This window comes from Primulina tabacum, chromosome 8, assembly GCF_025594145.1.
Source record: "Primulina tabacum isolate GXHZ01 chromosome 8, ASM2559414v2, whole genome shotgun sequence".
Taxonomy (NCBI): domain Eukaryota; kingdom Viridiplantae; phylum Streptophyta; class Magnoliopsida; order Lamiales; family Gesneriaceae; genus Primulina; species Primulina tabacum.
Genome location: NC_134557.1, coordinates 39048292 through 39071097, shown reverse-complemented (window position 1 = coordinate 39071097; position 22806 = coordinate 39048292). Strand labels below are relative to the sequence as shown.

Below are 22806 nucleotides of genomic sequence, written 5' to 3'. Positions count from 1 at the left end.
CGTACACTGTTGTGGTCAGTTTAGAGATTCGGCATAGACTGATTCTGATGTTTGGTAAACCGATAGCAGTTTTGTTTAACCGTACCAGCTGTATCAGTTTCTCTTACGTCAGTTTTGTCACAATATTATTTTGTTAAACATCAAAATGTATCAAATTCTTGATCTAACATGACTTTAATTCTGATATTAATTATAAGGGGAAATATTAATTGTCGGTTTATAAAAAATATTAGCTGGTGCTACACATTTTGATCGTTCCTCCATACAAATAAAGCTCTTCTGTTATCTTCCCATTTGCGGTCCTTATGTGATAAACTTCACTACTTTTTATTTTTTCACGCAACATGTATTCGTGATAATCCCCGAAGACTCAAACGTAAGCAGTCAAGCAATTATCCAATGTGATGATATACATATCCATTGATTGTTGTGATGATAATGTTGATTAAAGTGTACAAGTTTCACTATATATTTGTAAAGTATGTCTTTTGAAAGACGATTTCACGTGTATAAAAACTTTGTGTATTTTTAAATAATGTCGATGTGCTCTCGATGACTCTAACATCTATAACGATTATTTCAACGGTCATATTTTATATACTCGATGCATTTGTATCATTGACTGAAAAGGCTTATGCTTTTTATCCTCACTGTAGCAGTATTAAATACTTTTGTTACCGGTGTAATAATTGTCCTTGCTTGGTAGAACTATCGAACCGTAGTGCTTGAGCTGCTGTGCGGTTTAAAAATTTTGAGTTGCACCATTACCACCAGCTACAGCTTTTGGTAAAGCGATAAGCACTCGGTCCTACAATTGGTATCAGAGCCAAGGTTACGGGTTCGATTCCATTGGGTGCAATAATTGTCCTTGCTTGGTAGAGCGATCGAACCGTGGTGCTTGAGCTGCTGTGCGGTTTAAAATATTTGAGTTGCACCATTACCACCAGCTATAGTTTTTGGTAAAGCGGTAATTAAGCACTCGGTCCTACACCAATATATAAGTATCTCATAACTTATAAAGCTATGAAACAACTTATACACGGTTTTATTTTATTTTATTGTTGTAAGCTCCATTGAAAACCGAATTTTTTAAGATAAATTTTATACAATTTTTTTAAAGAACGCACCCTTTGATAATTTATTGTCGTTTTCAAGGTGGAGAAGCCATATTTTACTATATGTAATTTGACTTCGTTAATGTTGGTTTTGGAACTTTATGCAACAGATGTTTAAGTAGAATTAAATTAAATTTTATTCGTTGGATAACTAAAATAATATATACATACATGTCGTAATTTTGTTCCCTAGGTTGCATTATTAAGACGGTTGTTAATTAAAATAATCAGGTCTTATTTAGTTACGCAAGTTGTACATAAACAAAAGTCATTATTCAAATTTCAGATAATTTATTAATCACAAAAATTTACGTGAGACGGTCTTACGAATCAATTTTGTGAGACGTATTAAAAATATTTGCTACGGAGCAAGTTTCTCGCGTGGATTATTAATTAATCAGAAAATAATGAGACTCACACAACATGTGTGTCATATTATTTACTTAGGGAGAGGTACTCCTTTAGAGAATTAATCGATATATTTTTTCATAATATCATAATTAAATAAATAAAATCTAATGATTCTTAAAATAATTAAAAAAAGCATTTAAAACACACAATAAAAATAAAATAAATTTTATTAAAATAAAAAAATAAAAGCTATTGAACTAAAATAAGTGAAAGCAGAAAAAATATTCATAGCTTCAATCCATCGTTGATTTTTTTTTTTTAAGAAAAAACATATTTCAAAAAGTTACAAGTCTAAATATTTAGATTGCACTTTCGATAAGTTGAATTTAATAAAAATATTTATAATCTATGGATTTGAAATAACATATTTAAGAAGTGAAATACAAATTTGATTAAAAAAATACATTGAACCCGAATTAAAATATGGATTTCAAATTAATTGTTCTTTTTAGGCCAAAAGAATACGATGGATTTGAGATCTACCTAAATATATTAATTGATCGAAATGAAACCTTAATGTTTATGTTATTTCAGGTTGAGAAATTAGGCCAGTGTATAGAATGGACTTATGCCTCGTCAATTTTCGACAAAAAATGATGAAATATTTATATTTTGAATATAAATTTATATTTTCTTAAAAAAATATAGTTTGATCAAACGTTTGTCGTTTTATCAAATATTAAAACTAATATACTAGAAAACCTAGATATGCGAGACAAGAATCCATTCCATCATGTTCGAATTAGAGTTCCGAGTTCGAGCTCGAGCCCACACCCCTAGATTATGAATTTTTTTAAAAAAATCAAATAATAGCCACAATCTCAATTTGGATTTCTAGATATATTGTGAATATAGACAAGCAGGATTTAATTTTGTAAGTAACCGATCCAAAATTTTAATTGAAGCATCATATATTATAATTTATTTTCTGTCAGAGAAACATATATTTTCGTTTGACTTAGTAGTCTTGATTATATAATAGTTAAATAACCATTCCTCAACATATTGAATTAGAGTATGTCTCTTCTGAAACGATCTCACGAATCTTTATCTGTGAGACGGGTCAACCCTACTAATATTCACAATAAAAAGTAATACTCTTAGCATAAAAATAATATTTTTTCATGAATTACCTAAATAACAGACCCGTCTGACAAATACGACCCATGAGACTGTCTCACACAAATTTTTTTCATTGAATTATATATATTCGAATAATCTCCATTGTGTTAAATAAACAACATAATTTATCGTATTAACGTCACTGAGGTAGCAGAACATTGAAAGAATTTGTCAGTAAACATGGACACATAATGAACACCGATGAGGTGACGGCTTGTACATTCAATAGGAAGGCGTCACTTCATTCGATGCTCATATAAATACTCATGATGACCGCTCATCATTTCAAAATTATATATATATATATATATATATGTATGTATGTAAAGTTGGTTAAAATGGATGTATCTACATAATCAATGCAAGTGGTTGTGGTTGTAAACAAAAGGATATGCCCTACGTTTAGGGTTTTAGAAAATATCACAAATGGATGAAAACAGTATCCCTTGTTCTATCATATATAGGCAGTGTCCGGGAGGAAATGTGTGGTATTTAATATCTTGTGTTTATCTTAATTGGTTAATTATTACCACTTTAATCAAGTCGAAATAAACTAATCAGGGGTCGATATATAATCACCAAGACGAACTCGAGTAATTGCATCTTAAATTTGGCATGGTTAGTTAATTTTAACTCAAAAATGTAAACGTAACTAAAACTTAAGCTTCGAAAAATTATTAATAAAAATTTAAAATTTTCGGATCGAAGGAAACACAGCCTCCCCTTCATCCCTGCTTGATTTGTCACCAGTTAATCATATCTTAGATTGATATGAAATTTGGAACACATATTTACATAATATCTAAGTTTGAAGCAAAATTTTAGTCAACAGCATACCGATTTCAAATATTACAGTGAGCCAAAATAGATGCATTTCCTAATTAAAAAATCTATAGAATTGAGTGGTTGCTTTTTACCCAAAAATATGTTATAATATTAATGTAACTAAGATATTTTAAACCATAAAACAATGAACAAACACCAAATTTCGATCATCTTCATTAACTTATATAGTTTTTTGCTCTCCATAATTGCAGCTCATAGAATCCGAACACAAATTTAGGTTCGATATCTATGGTAGCATTTCCGTCATGTTATCGAACCACATATTTAATGCAAACATCGTAATTCAAGATTTTTATATCATACAACATCTGAAATATTATATTTCGATCGCTCTCTCGATAAAATCCAATTATTATCCGAGACGAAACCACTCACGTGGTATCCCTTAAAGCAGAGATTTTATTTCATTTTGAACACCAATTTTTTTTTTTTATATATAAATAAAATCTTTCTCCATGCACATGAAGCAACATATGCTGTGCGTTACGTGGTGTATGTGACTCCCCCATGGCATGTAGCTTGTTTGCAACAGTGCAATCTGCCGACCCCAAAGCCACCCAGTCGCTGTCGTGGACCAACATCTTTACCGGAAATAAGCCGCTTGGTTGGCTGACGCCAGCCACAGTCCATGCCTATACCCTGACTCGGGACGATGACGTGGCCCCATGGTCCCACCTGCACCCCGCTGCACAGAATTTCGGACGTGTCAGGGCCCCACCTCGTCCCCCCTTCCTTAGCCCTACGTCACCATATTTACGACATTGCCCCTCTCTTCGCGCGTCAGACAAGGAGACTTTCTTCTCACGGGGCGTTTCGAAGGGCTGATTAGGTGAATTTATTTTTTTAACTCATCTAATCATATGTTTGGTATGGGTGATTATTTAATCAAGTCTATTCTTCCTATGAATGATTATGTTATATTAGGTAAGTTAAAATAATACCTCCTCACCCCCTGAATTATTTATCCCACTCTTAATCCATCTTATTTTTCCAATTTTACCCTTCTCCTAAATCCAAACTCAGCACCACTTCCTTCCACCGACCGCCCACCGCCAACCCCTGCCGCCGGCCGACCGCCGCCGCCCCTTCCGACCGACCTCCACCGCCACTCTAGCCGACCGCCGCCACTTCTCGGCCGACCGCCGCCGCCACTTCCGGCCTACCGCCGCCGCCGCTTCCGGCCGGCCGCCGACGCTTCCGACCGGCCAACCACCGCCGCCCCCCGCCGACACACAAGTAGAAGGACAATTTTGTCAATTCATCAAAAAATTATTAATTATCACATTCTTATCCATCATACCAAACATAATATTATTTTATCATTATATATTATATTTCTACTTCAATCATTTTTTTTATCATTTCTCTCTTAATCATTTCATTATCTTATCCTCCAAACCAAACGCAGCCTTAGAATCAAAGCACCCATAGCTGTAACAATATTTTGTATATATAATATAATTTAGAGAAAAGTAGAATTAGTTCCATTGAGGTGAGTTTGGTTGATGTGATTAAATAAGAATAGATGAATAATCACATACTTATCTAATGTTTGGTTAAATTTTTAAGATATATTAATAATCATTTTGACCCGGTTTAAGATCTAATTTTATGATTAATTATTTAATTATTAATCTAACAAATTAAGTGAGATAAGTTATCAGTACACCACAAATTATATTTTTATCCTCTTACCTCTTATGAAAATAAATATTCATTAAATTCTAATTTATTGTGTTTAATAATTACCATAATATTTTCAAATATATTTCTAATAAATATATTTAAATTAATTTTAATAAACATAAATTATAATTATAAATATTTAATTATCTATTTAATTATTTTAAAAATATTTATAATTATTTAAAAAAACAATAATATTATAATATCACTAAACTTTATTTAACATTAAAATTAATATTCAAAATATTATTACTATTTTAATTATTAATTATAAATATTTAAATATCTATCAAATTATTTTAAGAATATTTATAATTATTTTAAGAAAAAAAATAATATTGTAATTATTACTAAAACTTTATTCAACATTAACATTCAAAATATTATTGCTATTTTAATTATTAAAGTAAATGCATATTTACAATAAAATTTACAAAAAATTAATCCATCATTTTAAAATCATACCAAACACCATGTTATTTATCTCACCATACTATTAATCCATATATCTTATTTTTTAATACTCTAATTATTAATCATTTACTCATCCTATCACACGTAACAAACAAAGCCTTATTGTTTTTATAAATATTAGATAATATATTCAGAAGAGTACTTACAAAGTCTTAATATTAAACACTGAGCGATTTTACATATCAATTTTGGATACGAATATTCTATTTAGATTACTCATGAAAAATATTTTTTATTTTAAAATTATTTTTTTATTGTAAATATGGTCAAGTTTGATCTGTCTTATTAATAATAAATTTTAAGATCATATCACGATACATACTCAATATTAAATTAGTTTGAGTGTATTTTAAATGGTAAAAACTTGTGTGAGACGGTCTAACATGTCGTATTTTGTGAGACATATATCTTATTTGGTTCATCCATGACAGATTATTACTTTTTATGCTAAGAGTGTTACTTTTTATTGTGAATATCAGTAAGGTTGACTCATCTCACAGATAAAGATTCGTGAGACTGTCTCACAAGAGACCTACTCATTTTAAAATTCTAATTTCATTTATTCATCTTAAATATTATTTCTCTCAACTACTATACTTGAAGAGTCATAATTTTACGAAAATGGATAACTTAAATTACTATAAGAATTTGCTGAAATTCTTTATAACCCATTTTCACATCTATTTGAAACTAGTGGACATGTATTGTATTACAATATAATAAGATATATTATTGGATAAACATTTTCATGTATACTCTATATAAATTTCATTCATATCCTAATATATCAACTCATTTATACATTATAATACAAAACCAATCACAATTATAATAAAAATTTAAATATAAAGAAATATAGTATTTCCATAATTTCATTTACTCCCCAACATGACAAGAAATTCAAAGTATTTAGAACACTCCACACATGGCAAGTGACGTGTCACTCCGAGCCTCTCTCCTTCCCGCCACTATATATACCCCAAACGCCCCATCCTCTTCTCACCACCTTCTTCCAAATATTCCTCCATCATCCTTCTCCCTACTCTCTCCCAAACATTAAACAAATAGCAAAATTTCTTCAACAACCAGGAAAATTTCTTAATCTGCTAGCAGAAATGGCGGTTGATTTGATCTTATCATCTCCGCTAGGCCCTCCGGCCTGCGAGAAGGACGCCAAAGCCCTTCAGTTCATCGAGGAAATGACCCGAAACGCAGATTCGGTCCAGGAGAATGTCTTGGCCGAAATCCTGGCCCGAAATGCCCACACTGAGTATTTGAACGGGTACAAGCTTGGCGGAGCCATCGATCGGGAGACTTTCAAATCGATAGTCCCGGTGGTTACGTATGAGGATCTCCAGCCGCTGATTCAAAGAATTGCTGATGGCGATCGCTCTCCGATTCTGTCTGCTCACCCCATCTCTGAATTCCTCACCAGGTAGTTGTTATTGTCAACTATAGGCTGTGATTATAACTGCTGATGTCGAGTTATGCTACTTTTGACGAAGAAACTGAATTTTTCTTTTTATTGTTTTTCAGCTCGGGAACTTCAGCTGGTGAAAGAAAACTCATGCCCACAATTCAAGAAGAACTGGATCGTCGCCAGCTTCTTTACAGTCTTCTCATGCCTGTTATGAACCTGTAAGTACAATAATCTTTTCCTGAAAAAGATTTTTTTTATTTGACATCAAAATTAATTATTGGCTCGAAATCTCGTTTTATGATAATGGGTTTTGGTGACTTGTATGGAACAGTTACGTTCGGGAACTGGACAAAGGGAAAGGTTTATATTTCTTGTTCATAAAATCTGAGACCAAGACTCCCGGCGGGCTTGTGGCGCGACCCGTACTCACCAGCTACTACAAAAGCGACCAATTCAAGAGACGGTCCTACGACCCGTACAACGTGTACACGAGCCCGAACGAGGCCATCCTTTGCCCCGACTCGTTTCAAAGCATGTACACTCAAATGCTTTGCGGCCTTTACGAGAGGGAGCAAGTCCTCCGTGTCGGTGCGGTGTTCGCGTCAGGGCTTCTCAGGGCCATCCGGTTCCTCCAGCTGAACTGGCAGCAATTGGCCAGGGATATCCGAACGGGGACTCTCAACCCGAAAGTGACCGACGCTTCGATCAGTGAATGCATGGCCCGGATCCTGAGACCCGACCCATGTTTGGCTGACTTTATTTGCAAGGAGTGCGGCGAGGATAATTGGGAAAGGATTATTGCCAGGATTTGGCCAAATACCAAGTATCTTGATGTGATTGTTACCGGCGCGATGGCTCAATATATCCCAACTCTTGATTACTACAGCGGTGGATTGCCCAAGGCCTGCACAATGTACGCGTCTTCCGAGTGTTATTTCGGGCTCAATCTCAATCCCATGAGCAATCCGTCGGAAGTTTCCTACACCATAATGCCGAACATGGCCTACTTCGAGTTCTTGCCGAACGAGCTGAGCTCGAACCCGACCGGTTCTTCCCTTGGCTCCTCGCCTCCCAAACTTGTAGATCTTGCCGATCTAGAAATTGGCAAGGAATATGAACTGGTGATCACAACCTACGCCGGCCTATACCGATACCGAGTAGGCGACATCCTCCGTGTCACCGGTTTCCACAACTCCGCCCCTCAATTCTACTTCGTGAGGCGAAAGAATGTGCTACTCAGCATCGACTCGGACAAGACCGACGAGGCCGAGCTTCAATCTGCCGTGGCTAACGCATCGCAGTTGTTGCGTGAATTCAACACGTCCGTGGTTGAGTACACGAGCTATGCTGACACAAACTCGATCCCCGGACATTACGTGATATATTGGGAGTTGCTAGCAAAGGACTCAGCCAACTCCCCCACACACCACGTCCTGCGCCAATGCTGCCTAGCCATGGAGGAGTCACTAAACTCCGTGTACCGCCAGTGCCGTGTAGCCGACAACTCCATCGGCCCGCTCGAGATCCGAGTCGTGAAAAACGGAACCTTCGAGGAGCTGATGGACTATGCCATTTCCAGGGGAGCTTCCATAAACCAATACAAGGTGCCAAGGTGTGTGACTTTCACACCAATAATGGAACTCCTAGACTCAAGAGTAGTGTCAACACATTTTAGCCCATCATTGCTCCATTGGACCCCAGAACGACGTCCGACCAAGAAAAGTCAGTGAAAGGTTCCTTATTTTGTTGTTTAATTTCATTTTTGTTATTTATGTAATCAGGTACAGTGTAAAGTAGAAAGCGACGTCTAAAAGTTAGGCTTGTGTTTGGTTCAGTTAACCTGTGAAAAGGATGTCGTACATCGTATGAATATGGCTTTGTTCAGTGAACTGGTCTTTTTCTTCTTTTTGTAGTTTCTTTAAAGTAACTCATCTTATTATGTGATCGGTTGGTTATTTCCCAATTTCTGTTGGCCTATGTTTGGTTAAAATGGTGCAAATCCTATTAGTTGTCTAAGTCCGATTAATTTCCAACTCCATATATTTATATTGACAAACAAATTAGAAGAAGCACATCAATTTAAAGTGTTCCGAGTAGATCAGAAAAAAAAATGGACAGATCGTGACTCGGGGGAAGAGCGAAAAAACCATCTAGCAGTTTGCAGAGAAAGGAACTCATCGACAAAAGAGAAAAATAAATCACACATTGCACAAATTCTAGCAAACTCTCTCCGCAAATTTCACAGCCTTAATCAAGTGTTTTCATAGCTTTCATTCCAGATTTCAGTAGTTCAAGTCAGTTTCTTTCAGATTTCAGAAACATTCTTTTGTTATATGTTACTATTTTGAAAATTTCTACATTTTATTGAAAATATAAATCATGTCGTGAGTTTCTCTCTCAATTTTCGTTAGTTTTTCTTTAGTTTTCTTCGTTGATGCATTTATATTTACTTAGAAGATTAGAACGAACGATCAAGTTATGAATTCATTCTCGTTTGAAATTTAGAAGTTGGATATTTTATCATTTTCACACATCTTGGTGCATTACTGCCCCTAGCACGCCCATATCATAGAAATATTGTGCAAACAATTTTTGTCACGCCCAGTGGGACCCAAATATACGGTCAAGAAGGAAGGAAAACGTCAATCAACTGGATAGAGAGTCTCTACAAACCAGCTGATCAGGGAGTTGGAATTCCATCCAGGTCGTATTCTAGAGGTATATACTCACATTTCAAATTGTTTGGTGGAAGAGTTGACTCCAATGAAAGTAGAAGAAATATCACAAGCAATGTCTAAAGTGATATCTGATAATTGCTTGAAGACAGTCCTGGTTAAACCAAATCAGTCAACCCATAAAGAGCATGACACAAGTGAAAAAAAAGAACCAGAGAAGCAACCAATTCATTGAACTTGACTAGGAAATAGGAAATTTAAAGGCTGGTAATCCTCGTCGCCTAGGTTCAAAACGACTTGTTATTCAAGTGTACAACGTGACAAACTCTCTGTACCAACCAGGAGCTTATGATGACATGACACACATGGATTATCAAGGAGTGCGTGGGGTTTTCCAGGATGTAATGTTGGTTTCAATGTAGGTTTCCAAACTCAGGAAAACATTTTTATCAACATCTATTCCAGCTCAGAACATCCATGTAATTGATCCAGAGATGGTTAGGGAAACTGTCCAACTTGGAAAACTTCAACAGTTAAAATTGCGATTATTTCCAAATTTTCTCACAGTAATCGAATTTGCTTGGTATGCCTCACTCCCCATGAATTTAGTGATGGAAAAAAGTTTCACACTCAATTCTACATAATTGAACAAGAGGTATGTATTGCCGATTTATCCAGAATCAGTCAAAAGAAAGGAGAATCTGCAGAGTTCTTACATGAGATCGAATTTGTGAAAATGGTACAAAAAAGTCTGAATTTCGGATTGAGGAAGAAATTCCAAGGCGGGACTTCAAATATTTTTTGAGTTGGTTGCGAAAGTTGCTGAACACGAGGAATTGTTTTTCTTTTTTTTTAAAAAAAAAACATGAGGAATTGTTGAGTGATGAGTTATACAAAAAGAATAAAATATGGGGTCCTATTATCAAGAAGTGGAGGATGCTAATTTGGTTGAGATCTGATCAAGTGTTTCATGTACTGTCTTTTCGTCCAAAAAGAAAATGGCTGAACCAAATAAGAAGAATAGCACACAACTCCCCAAAGATGTGTAGTACACTTTTGATGTATCGAAGACTGATGATATTTTTGATTTTCTGGTAAAAGATAAATTTATCATTTTTCACATGATCACATAATGTCATCCAAATGAGATGAAACGACGTGAATATTGTAAGTACCACAACTCATATAATCATGTTACTAAGTCTTGTTGAGCTTTTAAAAATATTTTTTTAGGATAGAATTTAAAAGGGAGTTTTGAAGTTTCCGACAAATAAGAGTCCATGATAGTGGATAATGATCCATTTCCCCCAGCAGCTTCAATCAATGAAAACATGACAGATTTGAAGAATCTTCTTAATGAGAAAAGATGTTGAAGATTTGCAGTGACAAATATAAAAATTAAGAAATGATGGATCTCAAGAAGCCAAATGTTTGATCTACTGAAAAATATAGTTTTGATTGGTCGAGACCAGTTCAGTGGCTATTATCCAGAAATGTTGGTGGGTCTGCTACCGGCCTCCAGGCCGAGGAGCCAACATTTTCTTGAGAGACAAGTGCATGAGAATCAGTGGTTCAAAGAGGAGTCATCTCACCATCAGCCCTTAAAATACTCGGGTAAGAGAAACATATACGGAATTGAATGGCAAAAGATGGAAATCAGGAAAAAAATCAGTTGATCACGATAAAGATCGACATGTAAATGAAGTAAGAAAGACTTTTGAGAGCATGAGAGCAAAGATCAGGTACATCCTTCCTGCCAGAAACAATTTTAACGAGTCCTGGAGAGTGGCTCGACACAAAAAGTTCCATTGGCCACTCACTAAGACCGTATAAAAAAGTTTGTTGAGAGAAAGAGCTGCTGCAAAAAATGAGAAGTCGGATTATTTTGAAAATGGACCCACACTTGATATTCCAGTCATTGAGGATCAAGCAAAGATTGAGTCCAAGTTTGGCAGATCAACTACTGAAGATAAGTTAGTGGACGACGACGATGATTTTTTAAGTGAAGAAGAAGATCAGAGAAAAACAATCAAATTTTGTGTGAGAAAGTTTCACCTCACAGTGGATCGTGCCACATGAGTGGTGATACAATCAGAGAAGTTTAAAATTATGGAAGATGGGAGTGGGGAGCTGGTGCTTAAAGAATAAATGCAAAAATAAGATCATACAAACAAATTCCCGAGGGAATTTCAGGAGTGATTATCAAAGAATATCACCCAAACAAGCCCAAACAAGCGACACTCGAGAAACCTACACAAGCTATAACCAAGCACATAAGACCATTATAAATCAAACTCCACGTGAATGGAAAATCATGGTCTAGTATGTTAATTGACAATGCCTCCGCAATGAAAGTCTTACCTGTGAGGATGTTAGGAAGTTTGGGCAAAATTAAAGAAGTCTTAATCCCCACAAAAGTTTATGTGGCTACATTTACATGGCAAACCACCAAGGCCTTTGGGGTATTCTCCATGGATGTTATTTTGGGGAGTATATCGTCTTTTTACGCATTTTTTATAGTAAATTTATTTGTCAACTTCCAAGCAATGTTAGGTAAAGATTGGATCCATGCGAACTAGTACATCCCATCCTTGATGCACCAACTACTATTATTTTGGAAATGTGATGAGTTGAAATTGTAGAAGTTAATGGACAATCTTTTCAAGCCAGTGCAAGTGCAGTTGAAGCCAAATACTACAATGAGGATTTTAGTCTCATTAAAGTTTGTGGCAAGAGTAAGAGAGGGAGTCCGCTATACATACAAACACCAACTCTGAAGGATCGTGTGCAGAGCACCTTGAGGTGCTTCAAACAAAATATTCTCCAAGAGCTGTAATAGCTCGTGTTATAAAAATGTATACATCGATGAATTAGATCGAGTTTGGTATAGAACCAAGCGGAAAACACTCGAAATAATCCTTCGTTAAGAAACACTGAAATATTTTATATCCTGTGTAACTGAATGACTGGAAATAGCTAGGGATCAGTTCTGGCTTATATCAATTCAGTTATGGACGATATCAGCTGAACTGATCAAATCAGTTAAGAACAAAAACAAGCAGTTAAACAGAAATAACACAAGATATGTTTATGGATGTTCGGAGACTTCAACTGCTCCTACGTCACCCCTTCTACCACCTCGGGTAGGATTTACTAGAAGACTTTGATTGATACAAAATACTTGTACAATCCCACCCATCTAGGACTTACACTACTGCCTAAACTGAACTCTTAGACTAGACTGAAGGCAGCACCTTCTAGTCAACACTTCTTTAATGTCTATGTGAGAAAGACTACATACACAAGTTTAACATCTTTGTGCAAGACTGTATTTGAGTGGTGATGTGTGTGTGTGTGAGAATTGATCTCTGATAACTACCCGAAAGTGTTCTCACACACTGAGGGAAAAATGCTTCTAATCTAAAGCTGATAACACGTTTAAGTGTTCCATCGACTGGGCTGAATGCTTCTCTCTTCAGCTGATATGACTTTGAAGCGTGCCCTTCTCTTTTCTCTCGTATTGTGTATATCTTCACTGATCTTCACCTTCTTTTTATAGGCGCGAAATTTGATCGTACAGTGAGAATCAATTATTGTATCCGTTGCATTTTGAATCTGTTCCTTGAAATTTGTCTTTTTCTTTCTGGAACACTTTTGTCTTTAAGCTCTGATGCAACGTCTATTATTGTCCTTTGACTGGACAAAAGTTATTGTACCTTTGCACACAGCCGTATTCCACTTAGTTCAACTTGTCTTGATCTGCAACTGATTGCTCCTAACTGATGTTCTCAACTGGTCAGTTGAACTGGACTTCAGTTGGGCTGGTGAAATCAGTTGACTCGTCAGTTGAACTGATTTCACTCTTGTACAGTTGAACTGATCTCAGTTGGGCTCTTCATCAGTTGAACACTCCTTCGGTTGGCTGGGCTTCTGAGGTTCTCCTGCTGAACCACTTATCAACTGAACAATCAGTTGAACTCATTTACAACACATCAGTTGAACTGGTATAGTTTGGTTGATCAGTTGATGCTTTCAGTTGGCGTCTTCGACAGCTTCAGTTTTGGCTCGTAATTGATTATTTCAGTTTCAACTATCTGCGCACTAAGGTAGATTATTAAAAACAAACAAACAAGTTTTGTTAACATCAAAATTAAGATTGCGAACATGAAATGTTCCAACAAACTCCAATCTTGATGTTGGAAAGAATCCTCAAGCCTACTGTTATCGTGCCTCCTAGGCCGATTATTAATCCATTGATCAAAGAAATTGATGATTGAGTTCAACCAAAAGAAAAAAGAGATACATGTAGCCTTTATGTGGAATGTACATGTGCACCAAGTACTGAACAAACCAGAAGAGGAGGAAGCATAGACCACCTATGGAACTGAGGTTGTCCAAGAGGAAGAATATGAAGAAGATGGACTCCAAGTTGATGAGTTGTTGATGACACCATATTAAATGGAATATGGCCAACATGAGGTACAAGATCTGTTAAAAAATCAACTTGGGGGAGCTTGATGATCATAAAGCGGTATACATAATTATGTTACTGGAAGAAGGGATGAAGTAAGATTTGGTTAGGTTATTGAGGGAGTACAAAGATTGTTTTGCATGAGATTATGATGACATGCCAGGATTAGACAGGGGATTGGTCGAACACCAACTCCCAATCAAATAGAATTTCAAACCATTTTAACAACCTACTCGTCACATGTTAAAAAGAAGTCGAATTCAAAGTAAAATAAGAAGTTGAGAAACTGTTAAATGCCAAGTTTATAAAACCAATCAGATATAATGAATAGCTTTCGAACATTGTGCTAGTCATGAAAAATAAAGGCAAGATCATAATATACATCAACTTTCGAGATTTGAACTGTGCAACTCACAAGAATGTCTATGTGATGCATATATTTGATATGTTGATCGATTCAGTAGCTAAACATGAGTTTTTATCCTTCATGGATGGATTCTAGGGTTATAATCAGATCAAGATAGCAGCGGTAGATACATCTAAGACAAATTTAGATGTCCATGAGCTGTTGGTAAGTTTGAATGGCTTGTTATTCCATTCGGGCTGAAAAATGTGGGTGTCATGTATAAAAGAGTTATGAATTCAATATTTCACGATATGATAATACATCATATTGAAGTATATATAGACGATATCATTGTGAATCTAAGCAAGCTGTCGATCACATCGAGCATTTGAGGAAGAGTTTCCAAAGGATGAAACAACATGAATTGAAGTTAAATCCGTTGAAATGCGCCTTTGGTGTGAAAGCAGGGAACTTCTTGGGATTTCTAGTTTACCAAAGAAGAGTCGATGTAGATAAAAACAAAGCCAATGCTATTATGGAGACGAATCCACCCAAGAATAAGAAACAGTTACATCACTTTCTTGGGCAATAAAATTACATGAGGTGTTTTATTTCTAACCTTGCAGGGAAAAGCAAGGAGTTCTCACAGTTTTTAAACTTAAATACAGTGGGGAGTTCAAAGGGGAAAAGTCACATCAGAAGGATTTTGATATGATCAAGAGATATCTATCCAATTCTCTTGTTCTTATGTCATCCAGGTATAGAATGCCTCTTAAATTGTATTTTTCTGCAGCTCATGAATCAATCAAGTGCTTGCTAGTTCAAAATAATCAAGACATATTAGTCATGAATCAGTCGCACAAATTCTAGCAAACTCCTTGCAAAAATTTCATAACTTTAGTCAAGCGTTTTCATAGTTTCCATTCCAGATGTCTGTAGTTCAGGTCATTTTCTTTCAGATTTCAGCTACATTCTTTTGTTATATGTTAATATTTTGTATATTCTAACATTTTATTAAAAATATAAATCATGTCAGGAGTTTGTCTCTCAATTCTCAGTAGTTTTTTCTTTAGTTTTCTTCATTTATGGTGTTATATTTGCTTAGGAAACTAGAACGAATGATCAAGTAAGTAATTCATTATCGTTTGAATTTTAGAAGTTATATATTTTGTCATTTTCACACGAATTGGTTCATTGATGCACCTTGCATGCCCACATCATAGAAATATTGTGCAAACCGTCTATTTCTTGCTTTATGTTAGCAAAATGATAATCTATTTAATGTCGGGAAGCTAAATAATTCAAACAAAGAACTCGTTGTGATGACTTTTTGAAATATAGGAATGACATTGATCATAGACACTCTTATTGTAGGTGTTCAAGATAGTTAAGAGACTATTTCCATCATCCATGTTAAACAACTCGTGTCATTGGCACTAGACTCCGGATAAGTATCCCTACTTTTCTTTTCACGTGTGGGTGTATATTAAAATTTTGTACAATGTTGGACGAAGGAGTCACTGACAACATGTTACTAGGATTCTGATATTTCTGATTTCATTTGTGTCTTTCCATTTCAATGTCTAGATATTTTCTTTCTTTATTTCTTTGTGCGTCAATGACTACTTGTCTATGAATTTTCAGCTACCAACAAAAAATTGGAGTTCAGTGGACCGAAAATAGTGACCAAATCACACGCACGCATGTTTACAAATCGTGCATCCGACATACCATGTGAAATGGAAATAGATAGACAGTGTGTTCCACTAAAATAATAGAAAAAAAAAATTAAATCACTTTTGTCAGATCAATTGAACCTGTCTAACAGCAATAATTGCTTCTGCAACTTAAATTTAATATTATATATATGATGATGGGCAAGTCTATGACTCTATAACACAATGTATAAGTTTTTTTAAAATAATAATAAAAAAAGGAACTTCATAGATAATTAAGTTGCAGCGTCCTTCTCTTTTTGTTTGAAAGAAGGAACGACTTTCGGTTCCGTCGGTGCTTCTTGAAACTTCATGGATAGTGAACAACAGCTTTGCACGATGTCGACAATAGGATCGACCTTGAGAAAAGCGTTGGAACTTGGACCACAGCAAGTCCATCAGTTTCCACAATCTACTTATATCATAATATATATAGTCAGCAGTAAGAGTATTTTGCAATAGATTATGTTTTTAAGAAAGTGATTAAATTTATAGAGTATGAACGAGTACGGAAAAATCATAATTCAGTAGTGTTTGGAAACAAAAAGTGAAAAGATGAAAATCAAGATTTATTAATTTTTAATAAATAATTGATTCTATAACCACGTGAAAATTAAACCACGCTGATTTTTTTTGGTTTCGGATCTTTTTAATTGTTTTTTTTTTATGTTTAACGTAAAAAAACCACATAGTTGTAAGTGTAGGACGATGCTAAATCCTGAAATTAAATGTCATAAACACAGCTCTCTATGGGAGGGATCTGCTAAAATTAATTTTCCAAAATTAAAAAAAGGCCAAATCCAAATAATTATGAAATTAAATAGCGAATTCCCATTAACATATTATGAAACACAATAATTTTGGTAGGTCTTAATGTCAAGCATGATAATACTTTTCATAATATAGAGAGTCGAGAAAAGCAAATTATGGGAACAATTTTGGTATCCATCCTGTGCTTCTGTCTATATGGATAAGATTAATTTTTTTCAGCAGAGAGAGATGTTTATTAAAATCAAGTATCGAACATGATATCTCAGCTCAAATTTAGGATTTTGACGTCAGATGAACAATAAATCATCGATGATTTTTAGAGATGAATTTGCAGACTTCATTTTGTGCAATATTTCCTAGTCATACATATATACTTGGGTATACAATAACAGCCCTCTAAAAAAAAGTGTGTATGTTTTTACTATTTTCATATCAGACCATGATCCGCCAGATGCGATGGCGAACGGGAAAGTGTGCCGGAAGGGGGAAAGTGTGCCGGAATGGTGATCGCCTCCCCGATATGAAATTGTTTTAAACGTTCTATGATAAATCTATATTTTCTCTTTAACTACGATAAATTCATAAAGTATAATATTACAATATAAATTGTCACATGTAACGGATATAGGTATCATTGCATCATTACAAATGACCATTATCACTCCTAATGACCTAATCTAAAAGACTAAATATTATGAAATATAATTGATTTTAAGAAAACAAGAGATCTGTTTGGACAAGTACTTTAAAAATGTTTTTAGTGTTATATAAACGAAAAAACTTAAAATATGTGTTTGGATAAGATTTTTGTACATTTGATTTAAAAAATTACTATCCAAATATAGTTTTGAAAGAAAAATTGGGAGATATTTTTTAATATTTCTAGAATAACCACAGATATTATCAACTCTAAACACATTTTTTATAAAATAATTGTCTAAATATAAATTTATTTTTAAAACAGCCTTTAAAACATTTTATAAAAATTTTGTAAAAACACTTTTATTAAAAGGTTTTATAAGTATCTGTCCAAACAAAGCTCTTCTAATATTATCATAATTTATTTTTTATATATATAAAAAAGAAACATCTTTAAAATAAAAATAATAATAATCTACATTTGTTGAGAATAGTTCGTCGTACCCAAAACAAGAAAATATAGCAGCTATTAGCCCACTATACAACTCACCAAAAATCAGCCCCACCGGAGGCCCAAAGCGGTCAGATGTGCGGCCGACAGACGGGTGGCCCATCAGTCAAATGTGCGGGGCGACGGCACATGACCTGCTATGCACCCACCACAGGTTCGACCTATTGACTCACCCACATTTCTCCTTTTCCTTCCCCTTCTTTATATCTTTTCTCAAATATAAACGACTTTGACAGTCGGCATGTAATGTGAACCCAGTCGAGGTTGACTCGAAAAGAAATAGTATAAATTCATTTGATCAAGAAACGACGAATTTGAAGTATAATTGAAGCTTCAATAAGCTCGATTTGATCGATCATCAATCGGGTACGAGTGCACGAGTTCTAATTAATTTCGAAGCATGTTGACGAAAAGATATTCTTGATTTTTATGATAAAATTTGTTCCACGTTAGCTTTGTTTTGACAGAGAAGCTCACCAATTATTTGTTAGTGACTTGCTGGCTCACACTCTGAATTATATGGTCAATCCTGATTATACGCACACGCGCATATGTATACCCCATCACGGTTTTCTTAATATTTTATGAAATAATTACCGGTTGTCCCATTATTTTTTCCGACTATTGAAATTATTAAAATTTGAATTTGAACTTAACTCAACCTTAAAAGTTAGTTCAAGGGGAGATAATTGTCCAATTTCATATATGCAATTTCCAGGTATTTTATCTAACCGATGTAGGACAACTAACACACCCCCTTAGTACCAGAATGAACATCTGGAGCGTGAAGTTTACAAATGACCCAACTATGACCAGAACGGGTAACCCAACTATGGGCAGTCCAACACATAACGGTGTAACCTGAGCTCTGATACCGTATTTTATCCAACCGATGTAGGAAAACTAACACACCCCTCACGCCCAGAATGAACATCTGGAGCGTGAAGTTTACAAATGACCCATCTATGGGCAAAACATGTCACGCCCCGGGACGGGGGTTGGTTGACACCGGGGTTGCTCTCAAATTTGCATTCGAAAACAACAAGCCTCAGAAGTACAAAATTCAGAAATCAGTCTTTTATTCATAATACTGAATAATTCATTATCTGTTACAACTCAAATAACTAATGTTTTACAGTGGAAATGTAAAACCAGACATAACAGTGTCTTGACAAATGCAGCGGAAATAACAAAAATAATAACTGAGAACAAAAGTCTTCTTCACCAGCCCCAGAATTGATTCTGCTCTTCTTTTTCTAACAATTCTTCCCCGTTCTTATCTGAGATGTGTTTGGTGAGTGAGTAATATGGTTGTCACTCAATAAGCGGGGGCGGGAATAACTCCCAGTTTTCGAAATCATTTTCAACAGAAACAGTAATACAAATAATATACAGAAAACTCTCCTTTTCAGAACATGAATCAATATTCAGAACAGAAATCAGAAATTAGCAAGTAGGTAAGCACTGAGCACGTTTGTGAATTTCATGGCTAAACTGATATCAGTCCCCTATATGTTCTCTCCTCTAAGGGGTGAGGCCAGAATCAGAAATCAGAATTCAGAAATGTTCAGAATATATATTCCTACCATTAGTTCACTAGGTTTCAGTGCTTCAAAATAAGAGATCAGAAATATATAAAACAGGAACTATCAAACTGATTTTAAGATATTTATACATAAGCCCACTTACCGTAATTTGCTATAGGGTTTCGGTAGAAGTCTGGAATCTGCTTGTTCTTGCTACTGGTTTCTACTGCTTGAAAATAAGCACTCTCTTAGCTCGAAAATTCAAGTGATAGTCTCAAGATTTGTGTAACACCAATTCAGAGGTTTAAGGGTGTTATTTATAGGCAAAATTCTGACTGTTAGCCTCCCAATTAATGGATATAATCTGCCATTAACAGTCTTTATTCCATGTTAAATGTTTCAGTTACAAGTCATGAGCTGAATCAGTAACTGTCTGCTGGAATCTCGTTCTTCTGCTGCTGGATTTTATTTGTTGTCTGCTGCTGGATTCTAATCTGCTGGAAAATACCAGCTTCTGAAATATTAGCTTATGCTGAAATTTTGCATTGCTGCTGAACTGCTACCAGCTTCTGAAATATTAGCTTATGCTGAAATTTTGCATTGCTGTTGAAATGCTGGAAATTCGGGTTCTCACATCCCTCCCTCCTTACGAGAAGTTTCGTCCTCAAAACTTGGCTATACATGATCCTCAAAGAGATAAGGGTATTGTGCTCGCATCTTTTCTTCCAACTCCCAAGTAGCTTCTCTTTCGGTGTGGTTGGACCATTGTACTTTGACATATGGAATAGTACGTCGCCTCAGTACTTGGTCTTTGTTATCCACAATTCGAATCGGAATTTCTTCATACTTCAGTTCTTCATTTAGATTTCCCTCAACCAGGAGTGGTCCAGCTTCCAGAATATGACTTGGATCGGAAATATATATTCTCAGCTGCGAAACGTGGAATACATTATGAATTTTTGACATGTCGGGTGAAAGTGCTAATCTATAAGCAAGTGTTCCCATTTTCTCAAGAATTTCAAAGGGTCCGACGTATCTAGGATTCAATTTCCCAGCCTTATTGAATCGGATTATACCTTTCATGGGTGACACTTTCACATACGCTTTTTCTCCAACTTCGAATTCCACTGGTCTTCTTTTCAGGTCAGCCCGGCTTTTCTGTCGATCTTGTGCAGCTTTTAATCTCTCCTTGATCAAAGCGATTTTATCCACTGTTTCTTGGATCATTTCGGGTCCAACAATAGCTTTTTCCCCTACATCATCCCAATACAGTGGTGATCGACACTTTCGTCCATACAGAGCTTCGTATGTTGCCATTTCAATACTGCTGTGGTAACTGTTATTGTACGCGAACTCAATTAAGGGCAGATGTTCGCTCCAATTACCACTGAAGTCTAGATCACATGCTCTCAGCATATCTTCTAGAGTTTGTATTGTCCTCTCAGTTTGACTATCAGTCTGAGGGTGATACGTCGTACTAAAAGTAACTTTTGTCCCCATAGCTTGTTGAAAGCTCTTCCAAAATCGAGATGTAAACCTAGGATCTCTATCGGATAGTATGCTAGCTGGGACTCCATGTATTCGTACGATCTCATTCATGTACAATGTGGCTAGCTTGTCCAGATTATAGTTCATGCGGACATGTAAGAAATGCGCAGATTTCGTGAGTCTATCTACGATTACCCAGATGCCATCATGACATTGTCTCGACTTGGGTAAACCAACTACAAAATCCATAGAAATATGTTCCCATTTCCATTCCGGGATTTCTAATGGTTGAAGAAGTCCACCAGGTCTCTGGTGTTCTACTTTGACTTGTTGGCACACGTGACACTTAGAAACAAACATTGCCACGTCCTTCTTCATTCCACTCCACCAGAAATTTTTCTTCAAATCTCTGTACATCTTGGTACTGACAGGATGGACTGAAAATTTCGACTTATGTGCTTCAGACATTACTTCTTGTCGAAGGTTGTCGATGTCTGGTACGCACAGTCGTCCCTTCATCCACAAGATTCTCTTTTTATCCGTCTCAAAATCTGGTGTTTTTCCTTCTTTAACTTGCTCTTTTAGTTTTACCAAAACGGAATCTCTATCTTGACTTATTTTGATTGTCTCTCGAAGACATGGTTGTGCTGAAAGTGATGTTAGGATCACTTTACTCGTATTTTTTCGACTTAAAGCATCTGCTACCTTGTTGGCTTTGCCTGGGTGGTAGCTTATCGTCAAGTCGTAATCCTTCATGAGTTCAATCCACAGTCTTTGTCTTATATTTAGTTCTTTTTGAGTGAACAAATACTTGAGGCTTTGATGATCGGTGAATATCTCACATCTAACACCATATAAATAGTGTCTCCAAATCTTCAGTGCAAATACCACTGCTGCAAGCTCGAGGTCATGTGTTGGGTAATTTTGTTCAAACGGCTTCAACTGCCTCGACGCGTATGCAATCACCCTTCCCTCTTGCATGAGTATACATCCTAAACCTCCTTGAGACGCATCACTGTAGATGGTGAAGTCTTTGCCTTCCATAGGTAATACCAACACTGGCGTGGAGGTAAGCTTCTTCTTCAAAGTCTCGAAGCTTTCCTCACAATTTTCACTCCATTGAAATTTAGAGTTCTTCTGTGTGAGTTTGGTGAGAGGTATTGCTATTGAAGAGAATCCTTCAACAAATTTTCGGTAATAGCCTGCTAATCCCAAGAAACTTCGAATTTCTGTCACAGTCTTTGGTCTAGGCCAATCTGAGATTGCTTAACTTTCTTAGGGTCCACAGATACTCCTGCTGCTAATATTATGTGCCCCAAGAATGCGACGCTCTCTAGCCAGAATTCGCATTTCTTGAACTTGCCGTACAGTTCCTTTTCTCTCAGCTTCTGGAGGGTGAGACGAAGATGTTCTTTGTGGTCTTCCTCACTTGACGAATGTACCAAAATATCGTCGATGAATACCACAACAAACTTGTCAAGAAATGGTTTGAACACCCTGTTCATGAGATCCATGAATACTGCTGGAGCGTTGGTTAACTCGAATGGCATTACCATGAACTCATAGTGTCCATATCTTGTTCTGAAGGCT

The 22806-nt window shown here is 35.8% G+C and overlaps 1 protein-coding gene across 1 annotated transcript; it reads left to right on the top strand.

Annotated features, from left to right (window-relative positions):
- Positions 1-6648: 6648 nt before the first annotated feature.
- Positions 6649-9037, top strand: LOC142554088 (putative indole-3-acetic acid-amido synthetase GH3.1). The gene is made up of 3 exons (XM_075664718.1): positions 6649-7089; positions 7191-7292; positions 7406-9037. Exons 1-3 carry the CDS (start codon positions 6770-6772, stop codon positions 8802-8804), a joined length of 1821 nt encoding a protein of 606 aa, XP_075520833.1. The 5' UTR covers positions 6649-6769; the 3' UTR covers positions 8805-9037.
- The last annotated feature ends 13769 nt before the right edge of the window (positions 9038-22806 follow it).